The 23,889-nt window shown below is 34.6% G+C and overlaps 1 protein-coding gene across 1 annotated transcript in view; it reads left to right on the forward strand.

Annotated features, from left to right (window-relative positions):
- Positions 1–23,889, forward strand: part of LOC137400304 (multidrug resistance-associated protein 1-like) — a 66,317-nt gene that overhangs the window by 15,431 nt on the left and 26,997 nt on the right. The window contains exons 8-15 of the mRNA XM_068086632.1: positions 2,228–2,312; positions 4,346–4,539; positions 4,682–4,858; positions 5,331–5,510; positions 8,058–8,199; positions 12,867–12,960; positions 19,659–19,755; positions 20,980–21,211. Of these exons, the coding sequence (XP_067942733.1) occupies positions 2,228–2,312; positions 4,346–4,539; positions 4,682–4,858; positions 5,331–5,510; positions 8,058–8,199; positions 12,867–12,960; positions 19,659–19,755; positions 20,980–21,211 (1,201 nt within the window). The remainder of the gene's footprint in view (positions 1–2,227; positions 2,313–4,345; positions 4,540–4,681; positions 4,859–5,330; positions 5,511–8,057; positions 8,200–12,866; positions 12,961–19,658; positions 19,756–20,979; positions 21,212–23,889) is intronic.

The raw sequence follows: 23,889 nt of genomic DNA on the forward strand, positions 1-23,889 counted from the left end.
GTGTATAATACAACAATCAATTTTAGAGCGACTGCCAATGAAAGTAATTTTTGTTGGTTAGTGTTGCGGCCTCTCCATTATAACTTATATAAAACAATAGTGGGCGCGGCTGGTTTGTTTGGAGCCGTGCGAGCTCCGATATACGCATCCATTAACAGCGAAACTCTGTGAAGTTATACAGCTCCGTACGGTCAGAGTCATATAGCTTTACAAAGTCTTGCGACCAAACCGGAAACAAAAACGTCTCATTCCAAACAAACCCGATCGACATACTGATCTCTAATGGAATATTCATACCTCGCTCTCAATACCGCTCTTTTTTGCATTTACTTTATGTTTTTATAAAAACATTATTAGTAGGTTTTTGTAGGAAATTTTGTTTTCTTTCAAATGGTTTATGATACAACAATCAATTTTGAAGCGACTGCTAATGGGAGTAGTTTTTGTTGAGTAATGTTGCGGCCTCTCCATTATAACTTATATAAAAATAGTAGGCGTGGCCTGTTTGTTTGGAATCGCGTGAGCTCCCGTATACGCTTCTGTTGGTCGCGGGACTCTGTGAAGCTATACGACACTGCTCTAGTGCAACCCTAGTGCAACTCTAGGGCAACTCTAGTGATTCACTATTATAATGTCCATTCGTCAGAAGCCACAATCAGAGGTTAGCAAAAAATAATGCCTCACACGGTAATCGAACTCAAATATTCAGCTTAGCAGCCCGACTACCAACTGCCCTACTCAACCACCTTGCTACATATTGGAATAATTGTGCACATAGTTATTACACATGATGATCTCTCACAGCACACTAGACTATCAGGGTACTAGTACTAATAATAACAACCATCTTGTTACATTGTGGAATAATTGTACACATAGTTATTACACATGATGATCTCTCACAGCACGCTAGACTACCAGGGTACTAGTATTAATAATAACAACCATCTTATTACATAGTGGAATAATTGTATACATAGTTATTACACATGATGATCTCTCACAGCACACGAGACTATCAGGGTACTAGTATTAATAATAACAACCATCTTGTTACATAGTGGAATAATTGTATACATAGTTATTACACATGATGATTTCTCACAGCACACGAGACTACCAGGGTACTAGTATTAATAATAACAACCATCTTGTTACATAGTGGAATAACTGTGCACATAGTTATTACACATGATGATCTCCCACAGCACACAAGACTATCAGGGTACTAGTATTAATAATAACAACCATCTTGTTACAATGTGGAATAACTGTGCACATAGTTATTACACATGGTGATCTCCCACAGCACACGAGACTATCAGGGTACTAGTATTAATAATAACAACCATCTTGTTACATAGTGTAATAATTGTGCACATAGTTATTACACATGATGATCTCTCACAGCACTTGAGACTATCAGGGTACTAGTATTAATAATAACAACCATCTTGTTACATAGTGGAATAATTGTATACATAGTTATTACACATGATGATCTCTCACAGCACACGAGACTATCAGGGTATTAGTATTAATAATAACAACCATCTTGCTACATAATGGAATATTTGTGCACATAGCTATTACATATGATGATCTCTCACATTTCTCGAGACTACCAGGGTACTAGTATTAATATATTCCAACTACAAAAGGGTTGATGAAGTACATGCAGCGCTAGCAAGGTTCAGTACCTCCAATAAGGTTAGGAACTACTTCTATTCATGCTCACCTTGATTATAGTCTCTCGTGGCACTAAAACTGTTAATTTAGTAAGTCTGTTAGCACTTGTGTTCTCATCCATTCCTTACTCCCTGTTAACTTAAATTATCTATGTTAGTAGTTGTGTTCTCATCCATTCCTTACTCCCTGTTAACTTAAATTATCTATGTTAGTAGTTGTGTTCTCATCCATTCCTTACTCCCTGTTAACTTAAATTATCTATGTTAGTAGTTGTGTTCTCATCTGTTCCTTACTCCCTGTTAACTTAAATTATCTATGTTAGTAGTTGTGTTCTCATCCATTCCTTACTCCTGTTAACTTAAATTATCTATGTTAGTAGTTGTGTTCTCATCTATTCCTTACTCCCTGTTAACTTAAATTATCTATGTTAGTAGTTGTGTTCTCATCTATTCCTTACTCCCTGTTAACTTAAATTATATATGTTAGTAGTTGTGTTCTCATCTATTCCTTACTCCCTGTTAACTTAAATTATCTACAGACGACAGTGTCGGTTACTAGACTCGCAAAGTTCTTTGCAAATGAAGAGCTTGATGACACTTGTGTAACTCTGGACCCAACTGCTGGTTTGTATTCATGTATATAATGTTTATACATAATTATAAGCTAATATTATATATATATAATAGTTTATAATATAATGTTTATTCATGGGATCATCTTAAAATTGGAACTTGTCTGAGCACTGTGCCTTTTTTGCAAGTGTAAAGAAATTATCTGTGCTGCAATTCAAAGTTGTCATACTAATGAGGTCACAACTCCTCTTTTGGTAGGAGATAAAAAGGATTTACTAACAAATTGCGCAAACCAACCCTGTTCAAAGTACCTAGATCAGAACTGCCATTGCTTATTTGTTCATGCGTTATTATTCTGTTCCGATAACTGTTCACGCCTTATAAGGTTGATATGGCCATACCAACCTTATTGGCACAATTAAGGTTGATATGGCCATACCAACCTAAAACTTGTTTTCTAAAGCTTATAAAGCGCTTTAGAAAACACTAGCACCCTTGATCACTACGCGTAACTATTATTAAGCAGGCTGCACGCCCAGCTTTAGCTCAAGGTACTAGCTTACCAGGTAAATTACTCATATTCACCTTCAGTGAATTTGAGATGGTTTTGAATTCACACATTGGGTAATAATTTTTACTAACCATGCAACGCCGGGCATTCAATAGTATATGCATATATAGTGAAAGATTAAAAACTTGGGCTGTTGTCATATTTATTTTTACTGCAGCTAAAATAGGAGATGTCACATGTGCTATTTTGTGTGATATTTAATTTATTTTGATAAAAACCAAATCAGAATTTGTATGCTGACTCGGGAGCTATTGCATTAGCGATATACTATTGCTCATATTGATAGGCAGTTGCACACAGCAGAGTTAGCAAAAGAACTAGGTGTAACGACAATGCATTCATAACTATATTGCTGATGAAATATGTTTTTAACGAATATTAGGCTTTTCTAAACAAAATTTTTCAAATGTTTTGTGCTTCAGAAAATAATGTAATAGTAATGAGTTCCGAGAGCATCATGTTTTTTAGTTCGTGATGTAGATAGTCAACTACATATCTATAATAACAAGTTTGTGTTTGTCCCTGACCTGCACTACCGCTAGTGCTTTCATGTGCCGAGTTAGTAGAAATTGTTTTGCAAGGAAATGACTTAATTAAAGCCAAGTTGTCTTCTCCATATAACTATTGCTTTAATGTGTAAACTTTGCTGTTGTCACACGTTCTTCAACATTGTCAGACAAATTTATTATGTAAATAAAATTGCTTGCATTTTAGGACAGAGTATAAATAAGTTTCTTAGAATCTTCCCAACAATTCACAAATATATAACTAGCCACTTGTAGGCTGAGTTAACCGACTGCATGCATTGACTACTTGCTAAAGTATCATACAAATCTGAGTGTACCTTCTCAGCCAAACTTGAAGGCATTAATGTAATTGCTCGTTGACGTTTTTGTGACTTCAGGCTCTATCTCATGAAAATCTCTTTGCTTATTGTAACAAATGCAAAAACAAGTGGATTGTTTCTAGAAATTCCTGGCGGCACCGATATCCATGACCCGTTTGGAGTTGCCTAGTGAAGAGTAGTTGATAGTGAAGCCAGGATTAGCGAATCTGTAGTTAGCCATATATACTGCTGGTGTTAGTCAGGCATCTCTAACAGTCTAACAGTTGTTGATGTTGGCATTAAGGAGATCTTCAATTTCTCAGATTTCAAGTGGCTTTAAAGAGGCTCTTCAAGTGACCTAGTCCCTAAGACTCCCTAAATGGTTTTGCCTTCACAGCAATTGATTATAAAATGATGGTCCTGAGATACAAATTTGTTGTTTTTAATTAGACTGTAAAATAATAAGATAGACAATAAAAACATATCGCTTAACATTTATTAAATACTATTATGCAGCAGTGAAGTATTTAGATACTTGAATACGATTAGAAACCCGTGTAGGAACGACGAACGTATGGACTGTGTCTAGGAATGTTACTATTATCAATAGTAGAACGCATCTGAAGGTTTTATACAACTTGCTGTACTCATCATAGTGACTGTAACAATTCAACTTTTTCACTACAGTTGCGGCTATTGAGATTTTGGATGGAGAGTTCTCACATCTACAAGATTCTTCTCCTGTTCTACGTGACATTCATCTGCAGGTGACAGATAAATCTTTGACGGCAATTGTTGGCTCAGTAGGTTCGGGTAAATCCTCACTCCTCTCCGCTGTAACGGGTGACTTGCATAAACTGGAAGGTTCAGTGATTCGTAAGGTGAGTTATGTTCCATTAGACAAAACGATGGATCACAATGATAGCTTTGCAAATGATTTCCTTGACGCTGATGATCTTGTTAAACTAATCTAATCAACATGGTAAGAAGTGCTTCTTGAATGATATTCATTTTACCTTGCAGGGTTCTCTGGCATTGGTATCTCAAGTGGCATTCATAGTGAATGCTTCTGTCAAAAACAACATTCTTTTTGGCAATGAGTATAATGAAGAATTGTACAGCAAAGTAGTGGATGCATGCGCTCTTGTTAAAGACTTTGAAGTACTTCCTAATGGTGACAACTCGATCATTGGTGAAAAGGTATGCATGGCTAATTTGGGCAACTGATAAAATACTCACCTATAATTTGTCAGTTTTGTGGTATTACAGATGTGTCAACTGTTTAATATTACTTTACTTACAATGATTCCATATAACTACAGAGTATAAATATCTCTCAGTGAGTTGAATGTTTAATATTACTTTACCTACAATGATTCCATATAACTACAGAGTATAAATATCTTTCTGTGCGTTGAATGTTTAATATTACTTTACTTACAATGATTCCATATAACTACAGAGTATAAATACCTCTCAGTGAGTTGAATGTTTAATATTATTTTACTTACAATGATTCCATATGACTACAGAGTATAAATATCTCTCATTAAGTTGAATGTTTAATATTATTTTACTTACAATGATTCCATATGACTACAGAGTATAAATATCTCTCATTAAGTTGAATGTTTAATATTATTTTACTTACAATGATTCCATACGACTGCAGGGTATAAATATCTCAGGTGGACAGAAACAGAGAATAAGCTTGGCCAGAGCTGTGTACAGTAACGCTGACATTTACCTTCTCGATGACCCTCTCAGTGCTGTCGATGTTCATGTTGGTAAACACATATTTGAACATGTCATCGGACCCAATGGACTTCTTAAAGACAAAACCCGTCTCATGGTAATCGTTGGGTTTATTCCTTGAGGTTTTTGTGAGTTTCAAAAAGTAACCCAACATGCATGATCCTTGTATTACCAACTGAGTTATAAGGTGAAACAACATGCATGATCCTTGTATTACCAACTGAGTCATAAGGTGAAACATCACAACATGCATGATCCTTATATTACCAACTGAGTCATAAGGTGAAACAACACAACACGCATGATCCTTGTATTACCAACTGAGTCATAAGGTGAAACATCACAACATGCATGATCCTTGTATTACCAACTGAGTCATAAGGTGAAACATCACAACATGCATGATCCTTATATTACCAACTGAGTCATAAGGTGAAACAACACAACATGCATGATCCTTGTATTACCAACTGAGTCATAAGGTGAAACATCACAACATGCATGATCCTTGTATTACCAACTGAGTCATAAGGTGAAACATCACAACATGCATGATCCTTATATTACCAACTGAGTCATAAGGTGAAACAACACAACATGCATGATCCTTATATTACCAACTGAGTCATAAGGTGAAACAACACAACATGCATGATCCTTATATTACCAACTGAGTCATAAGGTGAAACAACACAACATGCATGATCCTTATATTACCAACTGAGTAATAAGGAAACATCACAACATGCATGATCCTTATATTACCAACTGAGTCATAAGGTAAAACAACACAACATGCATGATCCTTATATTACCAACTGAGTTATAAGGTGAAACAACACAACATGCATGATCCTTATATTACCAACTGAGTCATGAGGTGAAACAACACAACACGCATGATCCTTATATTACCAACTGAGTCATAAGGTGAAACAACACAACATGCATGATCCTTATATTACCAACTGAGTCATAAGGTGAAACAACACAACATGCATGATCCTTATATTACCAACTGAGTAATAAGGAAACATCACAACATGCATAATCCTTATATTACCAACTGAGTCATAAGGTAAAACAACACAACATGCATGATCCTTATATTACCAACTGAGTCATAAGGTGAAACAACACAACATGCATAATCCTTATATTACCAACTGAGTCATAAGGTGAAACAACACAACATGCATAATCCTTATATTACCAACTGAGTCATAAGGTGAAACAACACAACATGCATGATCCTTATATTACCAACTGAGTCATAAGGTGAAACAACACAACACGCGTGATCCTTATATTACCAACTGAGTCATAAGGTGAAACAACACAACATGCATGATCCTTATATTACCAACTGAGTCATAAGGTGAAACAACACAACATGCATAATCCTTATATTACCAACTGAGTCATAAGGTGAAACAACACAACATGCATAATCCTTATATTACCAACTGAGTCATAAGGTGAAACAACACAACATGCATGATCCTTATATTACCAACTGAGTCATAAGGTAAAACAACACAACATGCATGATCCTTATATTACCAACTGAGTCATAAGGTAAAACAACACAACATGCATGATCCTTATATTACCAACTGAGTCATAAGGTAAAACAACACAACATGCATGATCCTTATATTACCAACTGAGTCATAAGGTAAAACAACACAACATGCATGATCCTTATATTACCAACTGAGTCATAAGGTGAAACAACACAACTTGCATAATCCTTATATTACCAACTGAGTCATAAGGTGAAACAACACAACATGCATGATCCTTATATTACCAACTGAGTCATAAGGTGAAACAACACAACATGCATGATCCTTATATTACCTACTGAGTCATAAGGTAAAACAACACAACATGCATGATCCTTATATTACCAACTGAGTCCTAAGGTTAAACATCACAACATGCATGATCCTTATATTACCAACTGAGTCATAAGGAAACATCACAACATGCATGATCCTTATATTACCAATTGAGTCATGAGGTGAAACAACACAACATGCATGATCCTTATATTACCAACTGAGTAATACAGGTGAAACAACACAACATCCATGATCCTTATATTACCAACTGAGTAATACAGGTGAAACAACACAACATGCATGATCCTTATATTACCAACTGAGTAATACAGGTGAAACAACACAACATCCATGATCCTTATATTACCAACTGAGTAATACAGGTGAAACAACACAACATGTATGATCCTTATATTACCAACTGAGTCATAAGGTGAAACAACACAACATGCGTGATCCTTGTATTACCAACTGAGTCATAAGGTAAAACATCACAACATGCATGATTCTTATATTACCAACTGCGTCATAAGGTTAAACAACACAACATGCATGATCCTTATATTACCAACTGAGTCATAAGGTGAAACGACACAACATGCATGATCCTTATATTACCAACTGAGTCATAAGGAAACAACACAACATGCATGATCCTTATATTACCAACTGAGTCATGAGGTGAAACAACACAACATGCATGATCCATATATTACCAACTGAGTCACAAGGTGAACATCACAACATGCATGATCCTTATATTACCAACTGAGTCATAAGGTGAAACCCTATTTTAGGTGACACATGGACTGCACTGGCTACCTCAAGTTGATGAGATTTATGTTATGGACACTGGTAGACTCACTGAACATGGCTCTTATAAATCCTTAATCAGTCGTGATGGTGTCTTTGCTAAGCTTCTCAAAGAGTACTCTGAAGGTGCGGTTATATCATCTACTATGGCACATGTAGTAGCTAGTCAGTGTAGTCAGTGCCCCAGCTGTGTAGTATCAATGTTTATTTTACTACCAACATCGCTAGCACTCAACAAGAACAGCATCGACTAGTAGGGCCATGACATTTGGGTGATGTTTTCAGTCAGTGCGTGTGTTAGTCAGTCTTCAATTTAATGTAAAACGTCTAATTCAACGCCACCTCTATTTGAACACCACCTCTATTTAACAGCCACTGTAAGAAGGTTGAAAAATAAAGCGCCACCCTCTGTTTCACCGCCACCTCCATTTGACTACCACTCTGAAAATCTTTGATCTTAATGAATCCATAATATCAAGTGATCGGTAGAAAAGTGTTCACAAAATCGTTTTAATAATGAATCGTGTACATCGATAACAATCAATTCTGTCGTTCTCCAATTCCACTCCAATTCCATTTTTGCTATTTTTTCCTTTTAAACTCCGAATGCAACACCATAGAAATAATTATTAACCGTCCCATGTTAATAGCAGTTCCTTGTTTAGCGCGGTCTTGATACTTCAAAGTACTTCTATATAAAACTGGTTAATATTTATGATGAACGACTATTGTTAGGCCAAAGGTTACATTTAGCGATCAAAACCTTTATGCGTTGCATTTGTGCTAGATGCAACACGTAAAAGTTTTGCTCTGTCAAAATAATGTTTGGGCGTTAATATCAGCTAGTTTAGCAGTGCAGAAAAAGAGTTGAGGTCAGAAGACATTGTGGAAGGTATTGAGAAACCAGAAGATTTTCGTTCCATCGAAAGCAACGATCAGGATGCAGCTATCTGAGCAAACGATGTAAATATTGTTGCTTTAAAAATTTTAATTTTTGATTTTGCGTGTAATATAAGTATGGTTTGTTTATGTCACTTGTTCATGAATATATTGAAGCATTTGTAGCATTTGATAGATTATCATTATCTAATTTATAAATTTGCCGATTTATGGCATATTATTTGATAGCATCATTGCGGTAATCTGATCTTACAATTGATTGACACTCGTAACTCCTCTACTATTCCACATAAAACGCTAGTTTTGGCTCCAAACTGTAGCAAACATATCAATGAGTGCAGTGAGCTTTTATGCAACAAATATAGCAACATAAGCATAAAAATACGTTTTCAAATTTAGACTGAAATAAAAATTGAAAGCTCCAACAAATCACAAAGCGGGACACAGGCTATAATATCATTGCAGGTTTATTACAAGCCAAAGATATCAACTAGTAGAGATATTTCTCGGTTTCTCAATGCATATTTATTAAAAGATCTTTGACAAGTTGGAGGTAGGTTGGCAGATTTATTGCATCCAAAAGGAATAATATTGCTCAACCGGAAAAATAGGACAAAATATAGGCGCCATTTGCTTCGGGCTAAATTTATCTTCCCACACTTCTTAGAGCCATTTGAAAAATACAATGCCGGCCTCTATTTGAACGCCACCTCTAATTGACTGCCACTATAAAGGAACATTTAAAAATAGAGCTCCATGGTATTCAATTGAATGTTTTATGGTACTATGAACACACAAAACCATCTTTTAGGTCTCCGAACATACCAAAAACACTCATTTTGATTTGGGAGCCATGAAACGGTGCTCCATCTTTAATCCTAACTTGAGGCGACGTATATACAATTATCTGTAGTATTTGGAAGAGAGACAACAACTATGTTGAGATAACAATATAGCCTGAATTAGCCTATTAAACAATTGCATCTCACTGTTTTGTCCATCATTGTAATTGTATCATTTTCAATCAGTGAATTATGTTGCAATGTCTAGATTTTACAAAGATCCATACGCCTCTACTCTTTTAGTGGTTTGAAACTTATAGAGAAATCATGAAACTAAAAGGACGTGCATAGACATTGAAGTGCCAGACAGACATTGAGTTTAATTCTGTTTCACTGCCAATGCAGGTCATTAGCGCTGGCAGTATTTGTGTTTCTGTTTTTGGTTTTCAACCCTGCGGCACACTGTTCAGTAAGGCAAAACTTGCTCTTTAAGATGAACTCACTTAAAATTTTATCAGAAATTATTAGAGTTGCCCCGATTTCAATATCGGTATCGGTGCCGATATGGGTATTAAGTATCTGAATCGGTATCGGCCGATCTTTTCTTAAAAAATCAGACACTTCAGATACTTTTTACATATCAACTATTTAGCAGAAACCTGTATTTTAGCCTGCTACTTAAATAACAAATCATCAGCTGCTAGTTCCTTGCTTTTATCTAATGATTTCCAAGCCTGTCACACAATCTATTTCATGTCTATAGCCTAATAAACATCTACACAGCTGCGCAATATTTTGGCTTTAGTCAGGACGTAATCACCAAGTGCGGTATTTCCCAATTACAGCAATATGATTTGTTGCAGCCAATCACGAACAAGAGAACCATAACGAGCAACCAGAATGCGGTGTAATGTTTCTATTTACTAGCATTGCGAAAGTAATTTGAGCAGTTGATGCATAAAGTTATCTATCTCTCTCTCTTGATCCTGACGATATGATGTATCGTTTGTATCGCATAAAGTGACCTCAGTGGCTTATCGGTGTTTAGTCTGCCCCCCATCATCTGTAGCATGCGAGTCCTTCAGTACGACTGGCTACATCGATAGTGATAGAAGATAAAGACGTCTCACTGAGATAATTGAATCACTAACGGTAATTAAAAGACGCATTTATTTGCTTTAGACTTGTACAGGCGCAGCAGTTTGTTCAGCAGTAGAAGAGAGACTTCATTATCACAGAGAAAGCTGTACCACTAACTGTAATTACCATTAATAACAACATATTTCAAGAAACATGGACTGTTTGTTATTAGATGCACGGTATGTCAGTATGTGAATATATATACATGTATCTTTTTTCATAAATACAAACAAATAAATACATTAATATTTATATTTTCCTTGCATTATATTTATACTTGCATAATAAAATGAACAACTATCTATGCAAGACAAAAGAATCTGAATCGGTATCTGAATCGGATTATTTTTCATTAAGAATCAGTATATCGAATCAGTATCTGAATCGGCTGGTGAAATTAGAATCGGGGCATCTCTAGAAATTATCGATATTTTTTTATCATTTGTGATTTCTTTTGATGGTTGAGGCTATTTGATTGCCAGGATGTTGCTAGATTAAAATCGATAACACTTGGTCATGATTATACATGTAACACTCAGTCAAAAAATATGTGCAAAATGGCGTCACAAGTTGTGATCGTTGCGGTGGTTGATATCGGCTATTGCATTCAGGCTAAACTCTATACTGTCGGTCTCTTTGCAATTACTGACGTCATAATTACACCAATTGATCTGAGCATTTTAATCGCGATCAAGTTTTATCGATTTTAATCCTGAAACATCCTGTCAACCAGATCACCTCAAACAGAGCACAATCGCAAGTGTGATAGAAAAATACCAAGTCCGTACTTTATAGTCCGTACTTTATAGTCCGTACTTTTCGGACTATAAAACGCACCCCTATATAAGCCTGCTTTATTTTCTAAAAAATGATAATAAAACAATACATAGGCCGAACCTTTGTATAGGCCGCAGAACTCAGGATGGTACTTTTTAACGTGGCAGCAATTTTCCTGTTTAAAACGGAACAGTACCTAACGGCACTGTTTCATATTAACCGACGCTTTTTAACCTAGTGCCTAACAGTACCATTAGGCATTTTTTCGTATTTTCTTTCACCGCTTAAGGCGCACTAACCGGGAATTCTGGTTAATGCGCCCTAGCGGTCAAAGAAAAAGCCACAGAATAGCCACACCCTTATATAAGCCGCATGGCTCAAATCATCAGAAAAAAGTAGCGGCTAGTAGTCCGCAAAGTACGGTACTTTATGACAAAATCTACACAAATTTTGTGTGAGTTCATCTTTAAGTATCAACTAGCTGGGTGTTACATAGAGCAAGCCACTGAGCACAGGTAAAATATGTAATTGTCTTCTTTATGCTTCATTGTGCAACCTTTGCTTCTTTTATCATGAGTTGATCCAACAACCTATTTTAGTAGCCAAAGCTTTGGAAGGCTTATAAGTTCTTGTGGCAGGTGCTCACAAGTTCTTGTGGCAGGTACCTACAAGTTCTTGTGGCAGGTATTTACAAGTTTTTGTGGCAGTTATTTACAAGTTCTTGTGGCAGGCAGGTACCTACAAGTTCTTGTGGCAGGCACTTACAAGTTTTTGTAGCAGGTACTTGCAAGCTCTTGTAGCTTGAGGTAGGAGTTGTTGTTAATCTTAGGTTTGATAGTCACGAATATGTGCTTTTGTAGTAGTTACCAAGTTCTTTTTATTGCGAAATTTGAAAAAGATCATTGCGATCTTCCTATCATGTGTTCTTATAGGAACTCTACCTGCTAGATTCATTCTCGGCCCTTATTTGTTCCTATCAACTTTTTTATCTTCTGCGGCAGTTTATTAATGGTCATTTCTTGCTATTTACCTTCTTTCTAAACCATTTCTGTTGGTTCCCCTTCTAGACCACTTCCTCTTTTTCTTAACTATTTCTTTGTCTTCTCTTTTCATTTACCATCTTATCTCATGCAATACTAACTCAGGAGATATTTAACCTCGAAAGTGATGAGAGGTTTCTAAAATTCATTACAGAAGCATCCGAAAAAAGCAAGCCAGAGGGACAGGGAAAGTTGCAAAAGGATCTCACACAGAGGAAATGTGAACAACTGGAGAGAGCTGCTAACAAGTTAGTTTTAGCAATCACATTGTAGTTCTTTTTATTTCAGTTTGCTTTTAGATACAATTTTGGTTTCTTTTAGTTCAAATGCTTCAAATGATTTTGTTGGCTGGGTTCCGGGTTTCAACTCACCTTATTTTAGTTAGCCATACAGTTTTAGTTCACCAGTAGCCTCAGATAATAGTTGACTCACAGTTTCTCATCAGATTAAATACTACTGTAACTACTGATAAATATACATATGTAAGTTTCAATATACATATAGGTTTTAATAGACCAAGTATATTTTTCCATTTAAAATATACCCCTATGTTTCAACTGACAAAATACATACTTATAGTTTCAATAGAGATAATTTATTGTTTACTAATTGGTATCAGCCTTACATTTTACTTCTTTCTTCAGTTCTAAAGCATTTGAAAAGTTGACAATAGACAATATATTTGCAATAGATTGTCGACGGGAGATTTTTGTAGATTTATAATAACATGTACATTATATAGTTTATAACAGGCTGATGGGATTGTTCTCAATATACTCATACTTTATAGTATACTACTGAATGCTCGGTGTTGCCCGTGTAATAAAAAAAGTCTTTGCACAGAAAATTTATTTGTATTTTAACATATACAATATTTACCAATCTAACTTTTAAACTTCATATCACGGAAAAGGTTTTTTTTTCTGCGTTTCAAATGACTTGAGAAAAAAAACAACTGTAAAAGTTTTCCAACTTTTTCAAACAACCGTAACTTTTCAATTTCATATCATGAAAGAAGTGTTTTGTTGAAATAAATTGGGAGGAAAAATAAAGCTGTAAAGGTTTTTAAATGTAAATGTGAAATCATTAGCAAGTAATGGCTAAATGGCTGTTTTGCTACAATTACAATGGAAAATTATTTGGTATGCGATTATATGATTTTAGTTCGTTTCAGTGTTGGCATCATAAGGCGAAAATATCGTATAGACATATACATTGTAGAGTGGTTTAGAAACCCACAGTAATTATCTAATGCAAGCACTGCCTGGTAAAAATCATCAAAATCATCATTGTCAAAAAATAGTAACAAAACAATATGTTAACCTTGGTAACTATAGTTACCTACAATAACTTTAGTGCATTTTGTGGTTATGATCTGCAAGATAATAATTTATAACATTACAATGTACTATGTGGAGAGTTCTTACCTTCAAGACAGACATGTAACATAAGCGCTGAATCTAACTAAAATGAATTTAGACTAAAAACATACTTGAAGGAAGTTTTAGTATGCATTTCACTAAACTTTTAACTAAAGTTTAGCACTTATTTGGTTGGTAACCCGTTTTTACCATAACGGATGACGCTGAACTGAGATACAATCGCAACATTTTAATTTTGAGAAATTTGGTGGAAAACAAATTCGCTCTAGTATGACAAGGATGAAAAAGCCTCATGTTTCATAGAGTTTATAAAGTTTCAATTAATACGTCATTTAGCGTGGGCAATCGATGATAAGAGCAATAGAATCGTAAGAACAGCATAGCTTGGTGGCTAAATGCACATTTCGAAACTTGCAGCTGTGATCTTCATGAGTTCCAATCCAGCAGGATGTGAGCTTTTATTTCCAAGATTTTAATAGCTATAACTGGATAGTATAGTACACACAAACATAACTGGATATAATATACACAAACATAACTGGACATAGTACACACAAACAACTGGATATAGTACACACAAACATAACTGGATATAGTACACACAAACATAACTGGATATAATATACACAAACATAACTGGATATAATACACACAAACATAACTGGATATAGTACACACAAACATAACTGGATATAATACACGCAAACATAACTGGATATAGTACACACAAACATAACTGGATATAATATACACAAACATAACTGGATATAGTACACACAAACATAACTGGATATAGTACACACAAACATAACTGGATATAATACACACAAACATAACTGGATATAGTACACACAAACATAACTGGATATAGTACACACAAACATAACTGGATATAGTACACACAAACATAACTGGATATAATACACACAAACATAACTGGATATAGTACACACAAACATAACTGGATATAATACACACAAACATAACTGGATATAGTACACACAAACATAACTGGATATAGTACACACAAACATAACTGGATATAATATACACAAACATAACTGGATATAGTACACACAAACATAACTGGATATAATACACACAAACATAACTGGATGTAGTACACACAAACATAACTGGATATAATACACACAAACATAACTGGATATAATACACACAAACATAACTGGATATAGTACACACAAACATAACTGGATATAGTACACACAAACATAACTGGATATAATAAACACAAACTTAACTGGATATAGTACACACAAACATAACTGGATATAGTACACACAAACTTAACTGGATATAGTACACACAAACATAACTGGATATAGTACACACAAACATAACTGGATATAGTACACACAAACATAACTGGATATAGTACACACAAACATAACTGGATATAGTACACACAAACATAATTGGATATAGTACACACAAACTTAATTGGATATAATACACACAAACATAACTGGATATAGTACACACAAACATAACTGGATATAGTACACACAAACTTAATTGGATATAATACACACAAACTTAATTGGATATAATACACACAAACATAACTGGATATAATACACACAAACATAACTGGATATAGTACACACAAACATAATTGGATATAGTACACACAAACATAATTGGATATAGTACACACAAACATAACTGGATATAGTACACACAAACATAACTGGATATAGTACACATAAACATAATTGGATATAGTACACACAAACTTAATTGGATATAGTACACACAAACATAATTGGATATAGTACACACAAACATAACTGGATATAGTACACACAAACATAATTGGATATAGTACACACAAACATAACTGGATATAGTACACACAAACATAACTGGATATAATACACACAAACATAATTGGATATAGTACACACAAACATAACTGGATATAGTACACACAAACATAATTGGATATAGTACACACAAACATAATTGGATATAGTACACACAAACATAACTGGATATAATATACACAAACATAACTGGATATAGTACACACAAACATAACTGGATATAGTACACACAAACATAACTGGATATAATACACATAAACATAATTGGATATAATACACACAAACATAACTGGATATAGTACACACAAACATAACTGGATATAGTACACACAAACATAACTGGATATAGTACACACAAACATAACTGGATATAATACACATAAACATAATTGGATATAATACACACAAACATAACTGGATATAGTACACACAAACATAACTGGATATAGTACACACAAACATAACTGGATATAGTACACACAAACATAACTGGATATAGTACACACAAACATAACTGGATATAATACACACAAACATAATTGGATATAGTACACACAAACATAACTGGATATAATACACATAAACATAATTGGATATAATACACACAAACATAACTGGATATAATACACACAAACATAACTGGATATAGTACACACAAACTTAACTGGATATAGTACACACAAACATAACTGGATATAGTACACACAAACATAATTGGATATAGTACACACAAACATAACTGGATATAGTACACACAAACATAATTGGATATAGTACACACAAACATAACTGGATATAGTACACACAAACATAACTGGATATAGTACACACAAACATAACTGGATATAGTACACACAAACATAACTGGATATAGTACACACAAACATAACTGGATATAGTACACACAAACATAACTGGATATAGTACACACAAACATAACTGGATATAATACACACAAACATAATTGGATATAGTACACACAAACATAACTGGATATAATACACACAAACATAACTGGATATAGTACACACAAACATAACTGGATATAGTACACACAAACAACTGGATATAGTACACACAAACATAACTGGATATAGTACACACAAACATAACTGGATATAGTACACACAAACATAACTGGATATAATACACACAAACATAACTGGATATAGTACACACAAACATAACTGGATATAATACACACAAACATAACTGGATATAGTACACACAAACATAACTGGATATAATACACACAAACATAACTGGATATAGTACACACAAACATAACTGGATATAGTACACACAAACATAACTGGATATAGTACACACAAACATAACTGGATATAGTACACACAAACATAACTGGATATAATACACACAAACATAATTGGATATAGTACACACAAACATAACTGGATATAATACACATAAACATAATTGGATATAATACACACAAACATAACTGGATATAATACACACAAACATAACTGGATATAGTACACACAAACTTAACTGGATATAGTACACACAAACATAACTGGATATAGTACACACAAACATAATTGGATATAGTACACACAAACATAACTGGATATAGTACACACAAACATAATTGGATATAGTACACACAAACATAACTGGATATAGTACACACAAACATAACTGGATATAGTACACACAAACATAACTGGATATAGTACACACAAACATAACTGGATATAGTACACACAAACATAACTGGATATAATACACACAAACATAATTGGATATAGTACACACAAACATAACTGGATATAGTACACACAAACATAACTGGATATAGTACACACAAACATAACTGGATATAGTACACACAAACATAACTGGATATAATACACACAAACATAATTGGATATAGTACACACAAACATAACTGGATATAATACACATAAACATAACTGGATATAGTACACACAAACATAACTGGATATAGTACACACAAACATAACTGGATATAATACACACAAACATAATTGGATATAGTACACACAAACATAACTGGATATAGTACACACAAACATAACTGGATATAGTACACACAAACATAACTGGATATAGTACACACAAACATAACTGGATATAGTACACACAAACATAACTGGATATAGTACACACAAACATAACTGGATAAAGTACACACAAACATAACTGGATATAGTACACACAAACATAACTGGATATAGTACACACAAACATAACTGGATATAATACACACAAACATAACTGGATATAGTACACACAAACATAACTGGATATAATACACACAAACATAACTGGATATAGTACACACAAACATAACTGGATATAGTACACACAAACATAACTGGATATAGTACACACAAACATAACTGGATATAATACACACAAACTTTGAGATTTATGTATGTAGATTGACAGCAAACAGCGATACATTTAACCGAAGTTATAAATAACTACAATGGGGTCAATACTCTTTGTTAAAGGTTGACTTGCAACACAATTCACATTACAGTTATTTGGTATCAAAGGATTCCCCATGTTTCACTCTGTTGTGTTGTAGGTGCCAAATATGTGGAAATGTGATTACAAGCTCTTAAAAGCTCAAAAACGTAAAGCCGCCGTATATTGGAATCTCTTTATTTTTCTGACGTAGTCATGAAATTTATTTATTGTCTTGTCACGTATATTCTCACGTGAATTGAAAGGCCAATAAAAAGCTCAATATAAAACTTATCGTAGCACTAGTTTATGACAAACGCTTTGAGTTTAACCGAAGACCCCATATCAAATATAGATGCTCGCTCCTTTACAGTTTTGTTTCAGTTTGGTCTAATCGGCAAGTCGTAATCTGTTCATGTGACCCAATACTTCGCAAATAATTTCTGCAGCATTTTTCGATTATCACAAGTGACCAACAGGCTCGTCATGATTATCAAACAATGATATGTACTCCTTCGAGCTAAGGCTAAAAAATTAAACGAATGTTTCTGGGAAGTTATAAGATATTATTGCTAAAAGTGACAGCATTATAATGACGATAAAACAGACGCGTAAGAACAATAGACATGGTTTTATTGAATGCGTGAAGTATATTTGTGAAAATATTTTGACGAATAAGGTTGCATGAAAGTGTAAACAGAAACCATCTACCACAGTTACGTCACATTTGAGCCGTTTTGGAAAGAGAATCCAAACTACGGCGATCTCATGTGGCTGCGATTTTCTGTTCGTTTTTGAGCTTTTAAGAGCTTGTAATCACATTTCCACATATTTTGCACATACAACACAACAGAGTAAGACATGGTGAATCTTTTCACATCAAATAACTGTAATGTGAATTTTGTTGCAAGTCAACCTTTGAGTTACTTTTTAGGTGGTATAGTTCCTTATAACACTTTTTAGATGATATAGTTCTTTAAAACATCTATAGATTATATAGTTCTTTAGAACATAGATCTATAGATGATATAGTTCTTTAGAACAATTTTTTGGTTGTAACTAAAAATTAAAAATTATGTTAGATGGCGCCTGACTCTCTTCTTTTTATAAATTTGTTTTTTGGGTTTTTTTTTCAAAATCAGAATTTAAAATTTCTTCTCTCGGTATTGTCACTAAAGTATCTTTGATGAGCTGAAACATCATTTATAAGCAATCTCAGTTACCAGTGTTTCAATTATGTTGTACATGCTTTTACTTCAGCAAGAATATGCAAGGTGAAACTGTTGGAGCGAAAGAGGAGGTTACAAGTGGTGGTTCTGATTTATATGATGAGCAGGAACAGGTTGCAACAGGAAATGTATGACACTCGTGTCTCCTTCTATATATTTTCTCTTTTATCAACTGCTTAAATATCACCTTTTACCTTTCTTTCAAAATGTGTTAGTTTAGGTTGGTCATGAATGTATGACCATGATTAACAATAGTCAATCACATATGACTACTTCACTTGTGACTGCTGGAGACAACCTGATATTTCCTCAGAAACAGATTTACAAAGACATGTTCAAACTTACTTATAGCATTCTTTTTCTGTCTCAAAATAACATCTCCAATCAGAAGCATAGTTGGTATATTGTACAGTGAAACCACGGTTCTCGATCGCTTTGGTTTTCGACCAAAGATTTTGAGATTTGTTCGTCTCGGATTTCGAACATAAATTCGGTTCTAGTCCAAAGTCCAAACCGGAGCATGAGCATTAGAATTGGAACAGCTCCGGAAACAGCATGGAAACATTCGTTAACAAACGGAGAAGCAATTTACGCTTCATAAATTCCTTACAAAAAGGAAGGAACCATCTGGGACGATGTCTCCTCTACTGAAGATATTTGCTAACCCCTTCAGTCGAGTTACCCTAAATTGTTTTCGAGGATTCTCCTTCAAAGATGTGAAGTAAACGTGCCATTGCTATTTATATTTTTTTCACATGCTTTCTGATGTAACTGATCTGTTGTATTTTTTTCTGTTTCATTATCAATTTCTGCAACTTTTGGTATTGTACAGTATATTAACTTAGAATGCTTTTGACGCTTTAAGAACAACATATGAAATGTTTACTTTTTGTTTTCTTTTTTCATGATCATAGATGGAAAATCTTTTATTAAAATTAAACACGATCTATATCTACCCGTTTTTATTAGTAGTATGTAGTATAAAGTTCAGTTTATGGTGTAAAATGTTGAAAAATACTTTACAGAAGTTGTTTTCTCGCCTTGGAATGGATTAAAATTTACATACATTTATTCTAATGGGAAAAATTGTTTCAGATCTCAAACAACTCGGCTTGCGAACAACCTTTTGGAACGGAGTATGTTCGAGAACCAAGGTTCCACTATACATAAATAATACTTCTGTTATAAATGGAGTTGTCCTTTCTTCAGGCATTAAAGAAAAATGTGTCTGTTTTTCCCATGACTGATTACAGGATTTTGAAATGTTAAGCTTTTACTGTTTTTCGATTACAATTCCCAACTTCTGAGTGGATTATTGATAATTCTGGCACTAACTCGCGATGCTTTCATAGGTAACCTGGAGCATTTATTGGGTATATCTTAAAGCCTTGGGACTAAAGATGGTCTCCATCTGTGCACTCTGTATGCTCGGATCAACTGGTTTAGACCTGACCTACAGCATCTGGATAAGTAAATGGACAGGAGATGAAGTGTTTCAAAACAGCAGCCAAGCTAGTGCTGATCAGAAAGAGTCTGCTATGGAGAGATACCTAATTATCCTTTCCTTCATCGGTCTCGGACAAAGTGAGTCTCCGCTTGTACTTAGTTCTTTCCTTACTAAAAATTATCTGACTTTTTGTGTCTAATGGAACTAGTCCTTATATTTTTCACCTGATAAGAGCAGATTTAGGATTATTTTAAATTCTACTACAATGAAAATTCAATTATTCTGAGTTAATCAATTATAATATTTTCTTTGCATGTCAAATGTTGGAGCAAGTTTTCTCATAAAATTGTATTGTTTTTTGTTTAACCCGTTTCCCAGCTCCAAACTTGACAAAAGCAATTTCAAGGTATTACATATGCCTTAACTTTTTCGACATCTAATTAATTTTTTTACTGGAACTTTTTTAAATATTTGGAAAAACTAATATTTAAAAATGGCGCATATAATTTGTTATAACTCTTGAACCACAAGATCTATGAAAAAGATTTTGATACTAAATTAATCGGCATAAAATTTGACATCAGCCGATGTCATAAGAATAAGGCTACAAATGTGTTTCAGAATGAGCTCGGACGCTGGCTGAGCCCCCTTCCTACTACCGTGAGCAGGCCCGTATTTCCTGGGGCGACTGGGTGACTCAGCCGCCCCAAATTTTTAATGATTTTCAGCGGCTAATTACTAAGAATTGCAGTCTAAGCTCATTCATTTGGAATTTCCAACAACTAATTTACTGGCCACTAGCATTCTATATCGCCTCTGTGGTGGTCTCGCCAAATGATTGATCTTGTGAGATTTTGTTAAGACTTGAAAACTGAACTTTTTTGCTTATAGTGGTGGTGTAAAGAAGACCCCTGAACTTACATTGTCCTCATCATAACATAACCGAATCAAAACATCGATGAGGAGCACTGTGGGGAAGGGTCGGCTAAATAATCTTCTAGTATTACACATATATAAAGATGTTGAAATAGATACAGAATCAGTTGTGAAAGATTTTTGTTTTGTACAGCTTGACAGAACTAGAGCTATTGCAATAAAGAAGTAATAGCTCTTGTTCTGTCAATGTTCTTTACAGAAATCTGTAGTGTTATGAGTTTTATATCGTTCGTTGAATGAACAAAAAGTCTTGCCTACCATGAACCATAAACAATATATTTATGTAGATTTTGATGATTACAATGATTGCATTTATGCATACTTTGAGGGTTGTTGATGTTTAAAAGGTCCAGAGCTCCGAACCCCGTTGGGGGACTTACACCGCCTCCCAAATCCTCAGATGTTCATAACTAGTCGCCTAACATTTGCAGCCCCATTTTGTAAGTGACCGTGAGTAATAACTTGAGCGTTGTCCAACTCCAGAATTTTTACTATTATCATAGCTTACGACATTATTATTATTATTATTGCTACTAGTAAGCTGGCAGTCCCATGGGCCATGAGAGATCATCGTATGTAATAGCTGTGTGCACAAATATTCCACAATAAAGCAAGGTAGTCGAGTGGTTTCAAGTCGGTAGTGTGCCTGGCTGGTAAGCAAAATATGCGAGTTTGATTCTCATGTGAGGAATTTTTTCTATCCTTTAACCGTGGCTTCAGACAGATGGTACAATGTGTGGAGCCTCAGATGTAATACGTCTGACACATCTGGTCACTTGAGACAGATGGTACAATGTGTGGAGCCTCAGATGTAATACGTCTGACACATCTGGTCACTTGAAACAGATGGTACAACGTGTGGAGCCTCAGATGTAATGTGTCTGAAACATCTGGTCACTTCAGACAGATGGTACAATGTGTGCAGCCTCAGATGTAATGTGTCTGACACATCTGGTCACTTGAGACAGATGGTACAATGTGTGGAGCCTCAGATGTAAAGTGTCTGACACATCTGGTCACTTGAGACAGATGGTACAATGTGTGGAGCCTCAGATGTAATACGTCTGACACATCTGGTCATCGCTAACAAGAAATTTTGATAATAAAAATAAAGTTTTTGCACAACGAATCTCAGCTCAGTGTGGCTATAAACATATATTTTCTATTGGCTCAGGGCAGGCAGATGATTGATTCCATTCGTTCAAAGATAAACTTACACAAAATTTTAGTAGATTTTATCAGAAAGTATCTGGTATTTTTCTATCATTTGTGATTGTTTTTGATGTTTGAGTTGATCTGACTGCCAGGATGTTTCAAGATCAAAATTGACATAACTTGAGCAAAACAAAAGAGAGATCAAACGATAGTGTGATTATGACGTTTATAGTTGCAAAGAGACTGACAGAATAGAGACTCGCAACGCTGCAGCTTGGACGCAATAGCCAATACCAACTATAGCAATGATAGCAACTAGTGATGTCATTTTGCATGTATTTTTTTTATCGTTTTAACTGTGGAGCTTTTAACGTTTTAACAGTTTTGTCGATTTTAATTTTGAAACATCCTGGCAGTCAGATTATGTCAAACATCTAAAACAATCGCAAATGATAGAGAAATACCGATACTTTCTAATAAAATCTAAAATTTTGTGGAAGTTCTTCTTCAAGTACAGACATAGTAAGCTAAGTAGTTGACTACTCACTAGAAACATTTTATTTTTTGTTAGCGAACTGAATCCTACTGAAATCACTCGGCTCATGGCCGTACGCAACGCTGTACGCAAACGCTGTTTTGAGCCGCACTGCAGGTCGTGGAACGCACTGAGTTAAAGCATGTCAACTATATAGAACTACGTAAAAAACTAATATAGCATAATAAT

Source organism: Watersipora subatra, chromosome 7 (assembly GCF_963576615.1).
Source record: "Watersipora subatra chromosome 7, tzWatSuba1.1, whole genome shotgun sequence".
Lineage (NCBI taxonomy): Eukaryota > Metazoa > Bryozoa > Gymnolaemata > Cheilostomatida > Watersiporidae > Watersipora > Watersipora subatra.